At 46.5% G+C, this 18473-nt stretch overlaps 1 protein-coding gene across 1 annotated transcript; it reads right to left on the reverse strand.

Moving 5' to 3' along the window:
* Nucleotides 1–1020: 1020 nt before the first annotated feature.
* OAZ2 (ornithine decarboxylase antizyme 2) lies at nucleotides 1021–18057 on the reverse strand (the record flags this gene model as incomplete). The annotated part of the gene is made up of 4 exons (XM_072738788.1): nucleotides 1021–2267; nucleotides 2524–2609; nucleotides 3413–3588; nucleotides 17893–18057. Coding segments are annotated over 4 exons (558 nt in total), but the record flags the coding sequence as incomplete, so codon positions are not given.
* Nucleotides 18058–18473: the final 416 nt, after the last annotated feature.

The following is an 18473-nucleotide window of genomic DNA, read 5'->3' on the forward strand; positions in this document are numbered from 1 at the left end:
ATTGTCCACATTCCCGAGGCCCTCTGCTGAAGGTGTCTCAGGGCAGTGACTGTTTTCCAGTCTTTATGCTGCCTTAGGGGTTATCTCAAGTGGAAGACCTCTTCCAGTCCTTCCTATTCCAGCTGAATGTCTGGGCCCAGACCTCCTAACACTGCGGAAGGGGGAAGTGTTACATTCACTTTTAAAGAGCACCAGGTGGAGTCCAAAGTTAATAAACATAGTCTGGTGTGAAAACCAAACCAGCTCCACACATTACACTGTGAAAAGGGGCCAAAGACTCAGAAAACCTAAGGATAGCCACAGCTCAACACTAGATAGTTCCAAAGATATGGTAAGAAGAAAAACCTGCCCAGCACTTGGGAAACAGAAGCAAAAGGAAAAAAACATTGCTAGTAAGCCCTTAGAAGATTAAAAAGGAGTAAAGGGTGTCTGGCTGGCTCAGGCAGTAGAACATGCAACTCTTGACCCCAGGGTTGTGAATTCAAGCCCCATGTTGGGTGTGGAGCCTAGGGAGCTTTTTTTTTTGGGGGGGGGGGGGGGGTTAAAAAAGTTAGCTCCCTACAGTGCCACTGAGAGCTTTATTAATCAGGCTGGTGGCGCAAGAGGAATGGCAATCAAATCCCCCTCCCAGGGAGGGTGTGTGCTGCTTTCTTCAAACACCTCCAGGAATGAGAATGTCAGGGCAGCTCCACGCGAAAGTCAGAACCCAGTTTCAGGACCCAGCCTTCTATACAAAAAGAAACACTGAGAATGGATCCCGGGTATAGCCTCTATTTTGGATGAAGCTGATATATATATACCTCTCTAGGGGGTACTGGCAGTTTGTTCCAGACTCCTAGCAACTGTGTTGTGCAGTGTAATGTGGCCCCAGAGGCTTCAGCTGGTTTAACTGTCCTGAGGCACTGCAGCTTTCCCCCCCTAAGAAGTATGTATCACACCCCTGCTATGTTATGCTCTACACTCAAAAGAGTAGTGGTAGAAAGCTGGTCCTGGTACAGTAATGAAGAACAGACCAACCACAACTTTAAATCAGTTTATTGACACAGTAACACAACACACTTGCCTCCCTGACACCCCCACCCCCTCTAGCCCAATCTAGAGCTCTCCCCTTCTTCCCACCTCAGAACAAGCCGTTCAGTGAAAACAGAAAACGGCAGGCCACTTGTACACCCCCAGTCCCACCCCTCAGCCCTATGGGGCAGAGGCTCAGGCACTATTCAGAACCTGTTGGGAGGAGAGGAGAGGCAGTCAGCACTATACTCAGCCAGGCAGAGGCATCCTGTCCCTAAGATCAGATCCCACACAACCCCCAGGCCCTGAGTTGCTATTCCTCTTCCTCTCTGCTCTTTGTGACCCTAGGAAAGAGACCCCTTGGGGCCTGGCCTGCAGCCAAGAGCAAGAACTACTGGCTGTGATTTGAGAATTGGGAGTTTGGCTAGTGTCTTAAGGCCCAGGCACCCCAAAGAAAGCCCTGGTGGTGGGAGTGAACTTCAATGCCCCTATTTAAAATGCACTGATAACATTAAACAGATTAAGCCAGCTTAACCAAATGCCAGAGTAACACTAAGCTGTAAAGAAGGAGGGGGTCAGACCTGGCTTCTCCAGGCCAGACACGAATGCATACAGAGGAGCCCAGGCAGAGTGTCAAAAAACAAGGACACAGCCCAGGGGCTGGAAAGCCTCTACTCAGGAGTCCTTGGGTTAACAGGAAGCAAAGAAAGAAAATACACAAGTCTTAAAAACCAAAAAAGAAAGCCCAACAGCAGGGGAACCTGAGCCTGATGGTGCTGCCCACCAGCCCTCGCCCCTGGACCCAGACAGCCCCTCCCCCTCTAGGCAATGTCCTCCCCTAGGCTAGATAGAGCACGTCACACAGCGGAGTTTAAAAAGCTTCTAATGCCAGTTCATAAACATCTTCATTTACTATTGGTGATTACATGTGAATAATATGTTTATACTGTTCTTTATGGAAAACAATTTCAACGAGTCAACTCCAAGAACACAATAGGCAACCCTCACCCTGAGCCCCTCAGTGTCCTTCCCTAGACAGCAAGGAGCCCCCTTCTCTGTCCCAGGGCTGCCTAACTTCCCCTCTTCCCCCACTGTGGCTCTTGGGCAAAGCATCCTCTATGACCATTAGTCCTCATCGGACAAGTTCTGGTCCAGGGGGTAAACCATGAACATCACATCTGGCCGAGAGGGAACACAGGGATGGCCTGGATGCACAATCTCAAAGCCCAAGAAGCTGAAGGTCTTCAGGAGTGGAGCTGCAGAAGAGTGTAAAAAGGATTCTGATGAGAAACACAAGGGTAGGTTCAATTCGAGGGAAAACAAAAAACAAAGATGGAATAAGCATGAGGCCTTCACTAAAAGCCCCTGCAGGCAGGCACTCCCACCCCTAGGATTTCCCAGGATTTATACTGGCAAACTCAAGAGTCCTACTTCACTGAATAAGGAGCCCCTTACCCCTCACTCCTTCCTCACTGCCTGGGCAGTAGGTCTCAGGCTACTTTGATTCCTCACCTCTGTCTTCTCGGCCCTTCCTGAAGCAGATGAAGACGTAGTTCACTTTCATCTTCTCTTCAGCAAACTCTAGCAGTGCTAACAATCTGCCAGAGACAAAGAAAACAACTCAGGCCCACTACCAACCTCTCTAGACTTCCCACCTACCCACCCTCAGAAAAACCTTCTCTGAGGCTTACAGCCAGCATTATAAATAGGGAACTGCCAGGGAGAAGCTTCCTATTTGAAGAGCTGAGTTTAGAAAAAGCCACAATCCAAAGAAAAATGTTACTGAATTATCTCTTCCTGGAATAAGGATTTTTCATCTGAAATTAATGCTAACCAACTTCACCAATGCAGTTCACAAGATAGTATGGGGCCTAGGAAAAGAACCTAGTTTTTCTCAGGGGTCTTCCAAAGTTGCCAAGTTTGATGACCACCTGCCACTGAGACAGATGGGAATCTGGGCCCTGACACTGCCTAAAAGGATTTCCTCACAAGCTAGGGGCACTCAAGAGAACGTCGACTCTACAGCTGTGCCTTATATACCTGACTGCCTTGGAGGGCCTTGCCCAATCCAATAAAATCCCAATGTATCTCAGAGCTTCCTGCCCTTTTGAACTGCATCATTGTATGGCGGCTCAAGGGGACTTAACATCTGCTGAGAAGAGTGAACCAGGGAGCGATTAAATGACCGATTTGGTTAATGTGATAATGATCGCCTTTAATTACAACCCACAGCAGGCCTGTTTTACTGGCTAAAAATAAGCTGTCACGAACTGGTATCAGCTTGGGAAACCTAGAGCTAGATAAGGTGGCAGACCTTCCCTGTTCATCTGTGAAGCCCAATGAGCACAGTCCCTTCTCTGGAATGGACCCTCCTTCCCCTTCCCCAGCACTTGCTCCTTACCCTTCTTTGCTCCCATCAGCTAATAATCCATCTGGGATTTCTACAAACAGGCTCTGGCTGGACAGGACTGCATCCCAGGAAGAGACTTTCACCTCGGTGACCTCATACTGGAAGTGGACAATGTGAGGTTTTCCATCATTCACAGGGAGGTCCTGGGTCACAGTGAGCTTCTCGTCCTGGGAAGAAATCAGGTCAGACGACCAGGTCACTACTGCTCTGGCCACATCACAGGCTCCCTAACCTCAGTGGTCCTGGAGACTTCTAGGGCCAGTCTCAGGGTAGTATGGGATGAAGGGCATACTGAAAGTAGAGAGCTGCATGCCAGCTAAATGGAGCCATCGTCACTCATCAACAAAGACCAGCTGATGGCAGCTAAAGGCCAGCATGACAGGAAGGGAAACATTTACCAGGTGTCCACTAGATGCCAAGTACTATGCAGGTGCTTTCCCATTTCTCAGTCACCATCGGAAGCATCTGAGGTAGTTATTAATATCCCCATTTTAAACCTGAGATATTAGGGGCGCAGAAGAATTAAGCAACTGACCGGGGGCTCCAGAGCTAGTAAATGACAGAGTTGAGATTCAAACCAGGTCTCCCAGACTCTAAACCCAAGTGTATCCCACCAACACCAATCTCTTTCCCTTCTCTCTCTGAAAGAGAAACAGAACAAATAAATGAGGATATATGTGAGGCCTTGGCTGGGGCCCAGCTCAACCAAAGCCTGCTTCCAGGTAGACTACAGGTCCATGTTGTCTCCCTTGGGCACAACCTCAAGAGACCAGAACTCAGCCATCCTGCTACCCTTCAATGCCAATCTTGAGAAGCTAAACCAACTTCTGGGCCTCAATCAGGAGATTAAAGGGCAGCAAAGAGCTGGCTACCCCAGCCCAGATCATTCTCAGAGCAGATTGCCAAGATTCTCTCAAGCTCCTGGGATGTTACCCTATGCTGCCAGGATGACAGATGATAGAGCTGCAAAACCCCTTCTCCTTCCCCCTCAGCCCACCCCCAATCAGGCTAATTAGGGATGGAAATCAAAATGCCTAACAGGCGTGGGCAACTGCTCCTCCAGGTCCTAGGTATTTCTCAAGAGAAACTGAGGAGTCACACCAAAAAGAGTTTTTGCACAGCCCCCCTTCCATTCATCATTCTCCTTTCCACTCAGGACCCTGAACCGACACTGAAGTGCTGACCACCAAGCTAAGATGGCAGCATTTGCTTAATGTACATCTCCTCCTCCTAATACTCCCCAAAAGCCATATCAGCCTCAGTTGAAGGAGTCCTTCTTGATTCCCCTACTGGCCTAAGACTAAAGGCAGCAATTTCTGCCCTTAAGCACCAGCTGAGTGCAATCTGAGACTGCTGTGCTCCAAGCTTTCCACCCGAGTCCTCCTTACCTTATATATTAGAGCTGAGAGAGAAGGATCCCTGCCGCCCCCTCGCCCACCGGGGATCTTCGACAGTGGGTGAGGGGCATCAGGAGCACCACAGAGGCCCCGGAACAATGTGCCTGCAGCACTGGAGCTGGGGACAGTTACTCAAAGGCAAAATACTACTGCAAAAGACAGAGAAGGTAAGAACAGTAAACACCAAGACTTAAAGATTTAACACAACATCTCACTCCAGCCTCTGCCCTGGCTCTAAGTAAGTGCTCTAAAGCTGTACCAGGACCCCCCCACACCCCCATCCTTTCAGCTTCACCTTCCAGACCTACTGCTGTGCTTCAAGAGCAGAGGGAGCCCCAGATGCGCTAAGGGAGCCCAGCTGGACGTATCTGACCAGAGGAGCACCTGTTCAACATAAAACAAATCTCTGTGGCACTGGCGAACCCTGAGAGGAACCAGATTCTGGCTTCCCTTCAAGGCTTTAAAACCCTGTCCCCCAGTCCCTTTCCTTATTCTGACAGTACTTCAACAACCTACGTGGCAATTTCAACACCTACACAGTCACTTCTGGCTGGAGAGGTATAGGAATCTTAAGAGATCACATGGGCTAGGTACCTTGTCCCTGAGGAACTCCTTTTCCAACCACTTTTCCAATGATGACCTCCTCCCCAATCTAAACAAAAGACTTGGACAAGAAATCAATAACCCAAATCTCTCCAGGGTCAAGAAGTGAATTAAATCCAGGGATTTGGTTCTCAGAGAAGAGGTATACTGTAGTACACAGTATTATGGTCTGAGTTTGTCCATGGTGTGCCACCAAATGTTGGGCTTCTTCGCCCTTCTTTGCTAGAATCTGACCTGAGCATGGGAGTTTAGGTAATACTGATACAATCAGAATGGACACTCAGGCATATGTCAGGGGTGGGCTGAGAGAAGGTATATTTGCTGGGAACTAAGGAAGCCAATAATCAGAATTAGAGGATGAAAGGCTCCTAAAGGAGTTCCCGGTCATCTCCAGGTGTGTGCCCTTACTGCCAGTCCTGATTTTCAGGTGGACCCAACAGGGCTCCAGATCTGTTCCACTGCCTTCTCTGAAATCTGATTAAGTGGTTCCTCAGGCTGAGCTGTAGCTCACTTCACAGGCCAATAGCCAGTGAAGCAGGGAAAGCAGCAGGCTGCCTGTGCATGTATACCACAAGTCAGCAACACGCCCATCCCATGGCCCCAACACCCCAGCCTCTAAGCAGCTTGGATGCAATGGATGACATATGGGAGGGCCACTGCTGGGGTGTGCTAGAGCCAGCTCACACGACTGTGCCCATCTCTTCCCAAATGTGTGTTTAATAATGTCATGTTGGTAGCTCGAATAGGCCATAGGGGAAGTATTTACACCACAGAAATCAGCATATGACATAAATCAAGGGTTTTTTTTTTCCCCCCGAAAGCCAGTTGTAATCTGATGCAAGGCACATTCTTCACACTTTTTGCTTTATGTGGCATGACATACCAGATTTGAGTTTTTCACTTGGCCTCAGAGTGACAAAACAGAACTCACACCTACCATGGCAATGGTACAATAACCAAAGGGGCATCCAATTAAGATTCTCAGTACTCTAAGAGACCCATGTGAACATTTCAGCTGAGACAGGAAGTCCAAACCCATCATTGATCTAGCTCAGCTCCTCTTTCTCTCAAGGATTTCAACCAGGGGCCTGAAGTCACACTTAGAAATTTCATTGTGGGGCTCTTGGGTGCCTCAGTTGGTTAAACATCTGACTCCTGACTTTGGCTCAGGTCATGATCTCAGAATTCTGGTATCAAGCTGTGTCAGGTTCCACACTCAGTGGGGAGTCCACTTGAGATTCTCTCTCCTGCCCCTCCCCTAGCTGGCACTCATACACACACACACACACACACACACACACACACACACACACTCAATCTTCAATAAATAAATCTTTTTTAAAAAGAAAAGGAATTTCACTGGGAGATGGGAGTTCCCAGGGAAGTATCTGTGGGCCTGGAGCAGCATCAACAACACCTGGGGTAAAAAAACACAGGGCACCATCTCCTGCCTCCTCTAGAAAGCCTCGGGCCATCCTCACCACACACCCCCATTCTCAGCCTTGCCAATACAAACTAGCAGAAGGGGCATGATATATGTTATTTTCACGGAGGGACTTCTTTTCTTCTAGGGACAATGAATGATTATCATCCCCCTATTCCAATGTGTTAAGGGACAGAATAGTGTCCAGGCCAGAATAAATTAAGCAGGGGCTTCCCTAAGAAAGGTATATACACCCACCCCCACCTCCCACACGACATGGTTCTGTTCCCATTCCCTGGTGACCACTTTGGGTCTTCGTTGAGGTTCTTGCAGTAACACCAGGAAGCCTGGGCCACTGAAGAAAGCTGGCTTGCAATGTATTATTAGTCAGTGGAGCTACCCAAGAACTGGCAAACTTCTCTGGAGTAGACGAGATATGGCCTTGGATACCAGAACTACATAGGTTCACAAAACCACCAGATCACCTAGGCCCTTGCAGTACTAGAATTCTGGTGCTAACCTCAGACTCCCATTCCCAGAAAATTGTGCCTCCCTGTTTGTTTTTTTCCTCCCTGGTTCTAGATGAGAGCACATCTAACCTGATAGCCATTCCAACCACCATCTTCATTATGGGCTAATTTTTACTTGCAAATGGCAGAAGCAATGGGGCCAATCTACTAGAAAGATCAGAATAAGGTGGGCTTTCCTTTTTTAGATCCAGAATCCCCTTTGTCTTCCTAGAAATAATCCCTAGGGCCTGCCCTATGTTCAGCCCTAACCCATGCGCTCACTCCTCAAGTAAATGCAAGAAGTCTATCCCATGGTAACAAACCATTTACTTCCCCACTCTTACACACAAGGATCCTGGAAATTCCTCCTCATCCCCAACAAGTCTGCACAAGAGCAAGTGTCTCTGTGAGTGAGGATGGAAGGGTTTTTCAGGCCCCCATCCTGCGATCCACTTCCCTAAGAGAAATAGCTAAGGTTTAGAATAAATTTAGTAGACTGGAGTTCACAATCAACAATTATCACCCATCATAATGGTCTGCTGTTATTTGCTGTGAATGGCAAATTGCTTCTCTTTCAAAAAGCTTGATTGTCATTTCTGAAGTGAGAAGGACAGGGAGATGGGTACATATGTGGTAAAGAAATTAAGGGCATGATCAGCAATTAGGCAAGAAAAATAGTTGTAGAGGACATGCTACTATATATATAAAAAAAAAACCCAGTACCTCCACCAAAAACCTTAAGAATAAATCAGTTTAGTAAGGTTACAGGATACAAAATCAATTTACAAAAAGCTGTTGCATTTATATATACTAATAACAAACTACCAGAAGGAGAAATTAAGAAAATAATCCTATTTACAATTGCATTAAAAAAAAATGGATGCCTGGGTGGCTCTGTGGTTGAGCTGCCTTTGGCTCAGGTTATGATCCCAGGGTCCTGGGATCAGGCTCCCTGCTTTTTTTTTTTTTTTAAAGATTTTATTTATTTATTCATGAGAGACACAGAGAGAGAGGGGGGGGGGGGGGCAGAGACACAGGCAGAGGGAGAAGCAGGCTCCACACAGGGAACCCTACGTGGGACTCGATCCTGGGTCTCCAGGATCATGCCCTAGGCTGTAGGTGGTGCTAAGCCGCTGAGCCACGGGGGCTGCCCAGGCTCCCTGCTTCTTGCTCACCCTATGTCTTTGCCTCTCTGTGTGTCTCTCATGAATAAATAAAATCTTTTTAAAAATATATTTAGGGACACCTGAGTGGCTCAGCGCTTGAGCATCTGTCTTTGGCTCAGGTCGTGATCTCAAGGTCCTGGGATCAAGTCCCACATCAGGCTCCCTGCATGGAGCCTGCTTCTCCCTCTGCCTGTGTCTCTGCCTCTTTCTCTCTCTCCTCTCTGCTGTGTTGCTCATAAATAAATAAAATCTTTAAAAAAAGAAAAAAAAAGAAAGAAAGAAATCTTTAAGAAATAAAAAAAATATGTATTTAGGACTAAATTGAACCAAGGAAGTAAAAAAACTGTACTCTGAAAACTGTAAGACACTGATGAAAGAAACGGATACACAAACAAATGCAAAGATATACCATGACATGAACTGGAACAATATTGTTAAAATGTCCATACTACCCAAAGCAATCAAAGACTCAGTGCAAGCTCTATCAAAATACCAATGGCATTTTTCACAGAACTAGAACAAATAATCTTAAAAGTTTGTATGGTACCACAAAAGAGCCCAAATAGCCAAAGCAATCTTGAGACTCAAAAACAAAGCTGAAGGCATCACATTCTCAGATTTCAAAGTATACTACAAAGTTATAGTATTCAAAGTGGTATGGTACTGGCACAAAAAGAGATACATAGATCAGTGGAACATAATAGAGAGCCCAGAAATAAACCTACACACATGTATTTAATTAATCTATGACAAAGGGGGCACCTGGGTGGCTCAGCAGTTGAGCATCTGCCTTCGGCTCAAGGCACGATCCTGGGGTCCTGGGATTGAGTCCCACATCGGGCTCCCCACGGGGAGCCTGCTTCTCCCTCTGCCTATGCTTCTGTGTATCTCTTTTATATATTTATTTATAAATAAAATCTTTAAAAAATATTTGACAAAGGAAGCAAAAATATACAATGGAGAAAAGATGGTCTCTTCAAAAAAATGGTGTTGGGAAAACTGAACAGTTAAATGCAAAAGAATAAAACTGGACCACTTTCTCATGCCATACACAAAACTAAATTCAAGATGGATTAAAGATTTAAATGTAAAACATGAAACTATAAAATACCTAGAAAATGTAGCAGTAAGCTCTTCATTAGTCTTAGCACTATTTTTCTGTATCTGCCTCCTTAGGCAAGGACAATAAAAGCAAAAATAAACAAATGGGACTACATAGACCTAAAAAGCTTGCAAAGGAAACTCAACAAAACAAAAAGGCAACCGAGTGAATGGATGAAAATATTCGTAAGTGATATATCCAATAAGGGATTAACATCCAAAATATATAAAGAACTCATACAAGGTCACCTGGCTGACTTAGTCAGTGGAACATGCAACTCTTGATCTCAGGGTCAGGAGTTCAAGCCCCACAGTGGGTGTAGAGATAAAGTAAAAAACTAAAATCTAAAAAACAACTCCTATAACTCAATATCAAAAAATAATCTGATTAAAAAACAGGCAGAGGAAGGGTGTCTGGGTGGCTCGGTTGAGCATCTGACTCTTGATTTCAGCTCAGGTTATGATCTCAGGGTCGTGGGATCAAGCACCAAATCGGGCTCTGCACTCAGTGGGGACTCTGTTGAGGATTTTTTTTTTTTAAGATTTTATTTATTTATTCATGAGAGAGGCAGAGACACAGGCTGAGGGAGAAGCAGGCTCCCTGCAGGGAGCCCGATGTGGGACTGATCCTGGGACTCTAGGATTACACCCTGGGCAGAATGCAGGCACTCAATCACTGAGCCACCCAGGCATCCCTGCTTGAGGATTTGTTTCCCTCTGCTCCTACCCCCACTCATGCTCTCTAAAACAAATAAATAAATATTTTTTTTAAAATGAGCAGAGGATCTCAGCAGGCATTCCCAAAGAAGATATTCAGATGCCCAACAGCCATCTGAAAAGATGCTCAACATCAATAATCATCAGGGAAATGCAAGTCAAAACCAGTGATACATCACCTCATATCTGCCAGAATGGCCAGTATCAAAATGACAAGAAATAAGTGTTGGTGGCTAAGTCGGTTGAGCAGCCAACTCTTGGATTTCAGCTCAGGTCATGCATGACCTTAGGGTTGAGACTGGGCAACCCCCCCCCCCCCCCCCAAGCATGGAGCCTGCTTGAGATTCTCTCTCCCTCCCACTCCCCTTCTCTTAAAAAAAGAAGAGAGGGCAGCCCGGTGGCTCAGTGGTTTAGCGCCGCCTTCAGCCAAGGGCCTGATCCTGGAGACCCAGAATCGAGTCCCATGTCGGGCTCCCTGCATGGGGCCTGCTTCTCCCTCTGCCTGGGTCTCTGCCTCTCTCTCTCGTTCCCCCCCCCTCCATCCCCGTGTGTGTCTCTCATGAATAAATGAATAAAATCTTTAAGAAAAAAAGAAAAAAACAAACAGTGAGAACGTGGAAAAAAAAGGAACCTTTGTGCACTGTTGTAGGAATGCAAACTGGTGCGGTTATCATGGAATAGATTATGGAAGTTCCTCAAAAAATTAAAAATACAACTACCATAAGATCCAGCAATTCCACTTCTAGATATTTATCTGAAAAAAATGAAAATATTAATTCAAAAAGATACCCTGTGTTCATCACACCATTATTTATGAAGGCCAAGATACAGAAACTGTCCAGCAATATATGAATGAAGATGTGGTGTATATATACACAATGGTATACTACTCGGCCATGAAAAAGAAGAAATCTTACCCTTTGTGAGAACACGGATAAACCTAAAGGTCATGACACTAAGTGAGATACGTGAGACAGAGAAAGACCAATACTTTATGATTTCAGTTATGCACAGAATCTAAAGGAACAAAACAAACAAAACGGAAACAGACTTATACAGAGAACTGACAATTGCCAGAGGATTAAACAGGTGAAGAGGATTAAAAGGTACAACCCTCCATTTACAAAATAAATAAGACCTATAATGTAAGACACAGGAAATAGGGATCCCTGGGTGGCGCAGCGGTTTGGCGCCTGCCTTTGGCCCAGGGCGCGATCCTGGAGACCCGGGATCGAGTCCCACGTCAGGCTCCCGGTGCATGGAGCCTGCTTCTCCCTCTGCCTGTGTCTCTGCCTCTCTCTCTCTCTGTGACTATCATAAATAAATAAAAATTAAAAAAAAAAAAAAGACACAGGAAATATAGTCAATAATATTGTAACAACTTTGTATGGTGATTCATGGTACCATTTTGTAATGTATATAAATACTAAATCACCTGAAACTAATACAACATAGTATATCAGTTATCTTTCAACTTAAGAGAACAGGGGAACCTGGCTGACTCAGTTGGTAGAGCATGACTCTTGATCACAGGGTCATGAGTTCAAGCCCCACATTGGGGGCAGAGATTACTTTAAAATAATCATTAAAAAAAAATAAAAAGCCTTCTGTTCTTGTATTGACTTTAGTCTTCAAAATGGTATGCCACCAATTTCAACAGAGAACAGTGAATCTTGCAGGAACTTTTGCACAGTGAAAGTAGCTTCTAAACACAGGCCCTTCTGTCATAAGATCCAAAGCAGATTAGGTTTTGCATTCAGTAAAGTTGTGTTTCTACTGGCTCCAATGCCCAGCTTTTTCCATTCCTTCCTCAAATCTTGCTCACTCCAGTGAGGGGCAGGCATGGTTTAATCTTTACCATCAAAAAGAGGACTTAAGCTCAGTCTAGAGACTGAAAAGATCAGACTCATTAAGAAGAATCTAATGTTATCAGACTAAACCCAAACAGCTGGGCTGCTTGCTTTTGGAGAAGAAAAAAATATATCACGCTGGAAATGAGGGTGTCAAGTATCCAAGTCAGTTCAGAAGAAAGATGGGAGATTAGAGCCTATCTGTTAGTGCCTTTTATTTTCGCAGTTGTTATCAGACATGCCCTTGGAAACACTCCTCAGGATACATGAGTGCTACCGACACATCATATCCTGCTGCCTCTAATTCAAAGCATTCTGTGAAACTGCTGCCTGAAATGTCCTTAGCAAGTTATAATTTCATACACTGGTTACAGACAGGCAGGGTATATAGCAGATGTATTCCTGGGGAGTGTTGCTAGTAAATCAAATTTTTATAATTCAAATCCTATTTTTAAATCTTTAGGGTACTTACTATTTAAAGAAAGGAACTTAAATCTCTTGATAGAGGATCTCCTGTTAAAGAATCACTTCCAGGTGACTTTGTCAGTTTTGATTTTTATATTTACTGTGCTCAAAGCAGGGGGCGGCCTGCTACATAGAGATTTAATATAATTCTGTGGCTAAGTTCTATTCAGCTACATCTAACAAATATGTGGATTCATATTCTCCTTAACATACTTTTGATTGTGTTTCACTTGAATCAGTGGCCTGAGCTTGCCACTTTCTTCTCTCTGGTTTCCATTACCTGTCAGGGTCGGGGCATATAGCCTTGGTATTATTACCTACCTTGTGGTATTCAAGGGAAAAGACATAAAAAAACCACATTCCCAAGCTTCTACATTCACTCCCCTCTTTCAACCTTTTCTGATCCATTCATGTCTCAGGCTCTACCTCACAGAACACTCTCTAAGCCCAGACTTCTCTCACACAGGCTGCTTTTACGGAGACTAGAAAGGTCTCTGATGACTAATTCCTATGCAAAGAGGGACCAATCAGGACTGCCATCACATTCGGCTAAGAAGAAGTAGGAAGAAAGGTAGGAGGTGATGGCCACCTCCAGTCTAGTGGGACCGTAGAGGCTAATTTCCAGCTGCCAATTCCTTTCCCATATGAGAAAAGGACTCTGGTCAGATGCCAATCATAAGTCATTTCGCTAGGGCTGTTCTGTATGCCAAAGGGAGTCTACTTGCTAAGTACAATTATACAGAAAATGACATCACCACTCTGAATCACAGACTGAAAGCAAAACTGGGTTTTGGTCGATTCTCCACAAGAAATGTACTTGTGGTGGCAGCTAGAATATCCACCTCTGAGGTCTGTTTATCTTCCTGTACACAACTGATATTGGTACATCATCTGCCAAAGGTAGGCAGACCCACATACACTACAGAGGTGGATGGATAGCAAGGTACTCATGCTTTAAAATTAGACCTTAATTTTAAAGTACCTTGATCTAGTTTGTATAATAAACTCATCACCAGTTCCAGCCCCTCTTCCCACAACAGAATTATTTCATCATTAATATGGTATCAAAGACCTAGGAAATTTTCTTAAGGCTTATCTTATACAAAGCATTTTATTCTGCCAACAGGAAACTACCGGTTTTGTTCACTTCAAGTAACAAAATTCTTGCTCACTTGGCTATTTCTGGTCTATAGCTTTCAATTAGGCTTCATAGCCTCGCGAGTCATGGCACCAACTTGAATCAATACTGCATACAGTTTCAAGAAGGGATGAATTACTTTTTTTTCTCTAGAAATGCACATATGTAACATCCTCTACCCCACTCCTCAGTCCCCATTTTTACATTTCTGAGCAGCTCTGACGCTAAATTTGGATTTGTTGGCAGAGTGAGGAATGACTATTATTAGTCCACACTGCTTTCTGAAGCATACCTTCAATTTGGGGGGATTCCCAACGATACTAGGACTCTCTGTCTCTCTCTGTGGAATGACCTTGAAGGTACATGGTAGGAAAATTTGCTCACCCTACTATCCCACACCCAATAAGCCATAGTGCTAATAAATGAGGAATAACCAAAACCATATTCTTGGGGGAGAAAAAAATTCTGTTATCCAGGGAACCATTCTGTGAAGACACTCAGGGTATCTCTAATGTGCTCTGTCCACCCCCAAGAGAAAATACCTGTGGAGCCAAATGCTTCCCAAAACCAATCAAAGATTGATTATAATATGGATAAAGCCAGGGCAAGCTTTTCTCCGCATACTGTACTGTCACAAGGTACTAAGCTGGCCTCAGCCAGAACTGTCTTCCTGCCCCTACAAATCCAGGGAGAGCAAGGCCTTGAAGCTTCATTTCCTTGGACTTAAACCTCATGTTCAAAAACCATGATAAAAGTGCTTGTCCCTGGTGTCCCCTTCCTGCCCCCACCATCAGGAATTTTGACATTCTGGAAGTACTAATTGAAACAAAACTGAAAAGGAAAAGCTTTGTTTTCAAAACATACTACAGGCTCCTCTGCAACTATTTCTTCCAGGAAACCAAGCCTCCACCTCTAGAGTAGTTCACTGGAGCCAGGGAAGATAGAGAGCCCATCCCCCACCCAATGAGAGCTAAACTCCTAGCCAGCTCCCCCTCCTCTCTGCGGATACAAAACACCAAGCACACAGACTGGGAAGAACATCCGGCTCTTATCGGAATCCCCAGTTAGGGCTCTACCAGGATCCTTTTTGAAAGTTATGGGCAGGCCAGAGGAGGCTGGGAAACATGTTATGGAAACAGCATTGCCATAACTCAAAGAAACCAGACACCCTGCACACACACCACCCCACCCCCAGGCCAAAGTGGAGGAGCCTGATCCAAGGCCTCGCTCCTGCCCAGGCCCTGGCAGGCCAGCTGGCTCCTCCCTCCACCTGCCTTTCATACAGCCAAGCCCCTCAAATTACCAACACACTAAGCAAGGGCCCTGGAGACAAGCAAGCCTGTTTTGCCACTTAAGAAGCTGGAAGGAATCTTAAATTAAGCAAATTCAATCCCTTCTTTTTACATGGAAGCACACTAGCTAAGCCCAAACTAGAACTCAGGTCTCACAGCCTCAGTCAATGAAGACCCTTATGTATTGGTTCCAAATGCCCAACTCTCAAGGCTCAGCCTGCAAAGGACTTGGCACCAGACCAGCTCAGTCCAGAGGATGCCAGAGAATGCCTGCTGAAACCATACCACCTTCCAAACCCCACTGTGGAGACAAAAATATGGAACAGAAAAGCAAATCCATCTCATATACCCTTTTGGCAGATTTTCCTGTAGGTTCCTTTGCTTCCTTCCACCCCTGCACTTTATCCTGCTCTCTCTCATACCTGCTGTCTTATCCTCATCACACACAGCTTTACCACAAACACCACCTCTGGCATCCAGCACCATCCAAGTATATATCCACCTCCACTTCCTCAGCTCCAGAGGGGTTGGATAGAGAAGATATAATAAAAGCAGGGACTGCGAAGGGACATGGACATTGACAGTCTCAGAAAAGGAAAATAGAATGGGTAAAGAAGTCTGGAGAGGTAAGGGTAATGAGCCAAATACAACCATAACAAACCAGGAAATGAGTGAATTTTCTTTCTGCATGTAGGGAAGAAACAGAGGCGTGGGGGCTAAATAAGAGCCTGAGAATGAAAATGGCCAATGGCTGAGAACAGAGTAACTCAAGGTAGAATTTAAGAGTCTGCTGTGGGTATCTTGGGTATTTCTGGACAGCACCTGAGAAAGACTAAGAAATCCCTGAAGGAAACAAGGCCCTTTTCAGTAAAGAAAGAGCTAACACTCACTAAAGAAATATGATGAGAAAGGTCTTGGGGGGGGGGGGGGGCAGTGGTTCTTAGCCCTTGCTGCATATTACAAAGAATTATCGAGAGAGCTTTAAAGATATATACTAATAACCAGGCCCCACCCTAGGCCAATCACACCAGATCTTTCAAGGTGGAGTCCAGGTAGACTGATTTTTCCAATGTGCAGCCAGGGCTGAGAAATACGGAGATACAAGAAAAACTAAAACCCAGCTGGAATATTTAAAGATGGTGCTGCTAAAGGACTGGGAGATGGCATGTCAGAGACCACCTTAGGGAAAAGGAAGCCCAAGTTTGAGAGGAACCTTGAATGGCAGGTGGCGCCCCACGGGGAAAAAAGGCAATAAGGAAGGATATGTTTGTAAAAGGAACAACAGTCTAGCTCTTAGCTCTGCCAGGCCATGGCACAATTTAAGGAGGATCTGCAGGGAATAGATCTGCTTGCAAAACAATGATGCCCAGGTGTGGAACTGAGGCCATAAGGCCAAATCTGGGGACAAAGGGTCTGGTGTGGAGAACTAAATGAGCTTCAGGCTAATTTTGGAAGGGACAGCAACAAGTCTAGGAGGAAAAATGAGGAAGAGAATTAGACCCAAATCGTAAATGGAAGACATTCTGATGTAGAAGCAACTAGGGTTAAAAATTGTGAGGAATCAGGATTATGGAACAGTTTCACAGAGTTTGGGGCAGAAACACCGGGTATGTATGAGAAGAGATGGATGACAAGGGCTGCCTTAGGAAAAAGAGGAGAGAGGTAGAGAGAGGAAAGCTGAATGATCAATCCTGTCTAGTATGAGCAGGGCAAAGTATATAGGAGGCAAGTTTAGAAAACCACTGGTGCTGTTTCAGAAAGATATGCAGCCTTCCTCTCCAATTAATGTGGAACACTGGGATCAGGTGTTGAGGGAGGAAATTTGCAAAGCCCCAGTATCCAGAGTACTGACCCTGATCCAGTACTGGGGCCTGATCTGAAGGCACTGGAAGGCCAGGGAAAGAGAGTAGGCCTTCAATGGAAGCAAGCAGGGCTGAGTTCTAAGATCTAATGATCTGAAGATGGGATTCAATTAAGAAGGGTAAAATGAGAGTAAAGATGAGTTCCAGCTGAAAGTGTCTAGAGGGTAGCTGTGTTTGGAAGTGTTGGGGGAAACCCCAGTAGGGGAATAGGGCGGCGAACAGGAGTCAAGTCCGAAGCGTTTGAGAAATAAAAGGCGGCTGGGAGACAGGGAAAACGGGGCCTAACTGGGAAAGGGGTGTCGAGGGAGGAAGGATGGGAAAAGGCCAAGCAGGAGTAAGGGACCAATGGGACGAGGGGGCATCACCGTAAAAACTATCAGGCCTGAGAAACCGGGGAGGGGAGGGGAGGGGAGGGGGGAGGGGGAATTAGTCCAGTGGAGAGCTGAAGGTTGGAGCCCGACTGGGGGAGGGGCGGCAGTGATAAGAGAAGGGTTTGGTTGGAGGATGCAGTTTAAAGGGAAAAGATTCGAAGGGAAGGGTTAAGTGACTTAAAGCGGGAGGAAGAAAGATCTGGGGAAAATGGGAAATAATTTGTGGAACCTGGATGAGGGAGAAAGCCCAGTTTGGGGAATGGGGCACCGTCCGACGGGACTTAAAAGAAATGGGGACTTGACTGAAAGGCTGGGTCCGCGTCTGAGGGGGGGGAGCTTTGCGGGAGGAGGAGGCCCGGGTGGGGGGGGATGGGCCGGGCAGGAGGGAGGGGGCTAAAGGACGGAAGGAGGCCCCGCTGCAGGGCAGGGGGCTCGGACTGCGGTGGCTCAAGTGGGGAAGGGACCCAGTGCGGGGCGGAGAGGCCCCGCTGCGGGGGCTAGAACCGGCCGGGGTTGGGGAGGCCCTCTGGAGCAGATGAGGGGAGGATGGGGGCGGGGAGCTGGGCCGGGCCGTTACCTGTCCTGGGTGTTTATCATCCTCGGCGGCTCTGCTCAGGGTGGGAGGAGGCGGCGCAGGGAGTGGGTAGGTGGATGAGAGGGTGGGTGTGGGGTCGCGCGCGCGGGGCCGATCTCTGCGGGCTAAGTCCCTGTCAGGCCGCGGGCCCAGAGCCCTCCTCCTGCCTCAGCGAGCGCCTGCCTCCAACTGACCCTCCCCGGCCGCCGCCGACGCCGCCGCAACCGCCCCGCCCCCGGGCCTCATCTGCATAGCCCCACCCCAGCGCCGCACGGTGTCCTGGGAAACTGGGGCCCACAACAAAGGGCAAACCCCGGCCCCGCCTCCGCGCAGGCGCACCAGGGGCTGAGGGGGCTGAGGGGGCTGAGGGTCTGGGGGCGGGGCGGGGCAGGGGTCTGGATGAGAAGCGGTCTCTGCGCTCGGCTCCACGGTGCGTTTTATTTCAAGGAGTTTTCTGGGCATTGACCCAACCTAGTCCTCGTCCCTACCCCTCATTTGCGTGGGGCCAAGTGTGTCATTCGTAGACTCTGGGAGGATATTTTGTTATACACAACAGAGTGGAATCTAAGAGTAGAACACACGGA

This window comes from Vulpes vulpes, chromosome 15 (assembly GCF_048418805.1).
Source record: "Vulpes vulpes isolate BD-2025 chromosome 15, VulVul3, whole genome shotgun sequence".
Classification (NCBI taxonomy): Eukaryota; Metazoa; Chordata; class Mammalia; order Carnivora; family Canidae; genus Vulpes; species Vulpes vulpes.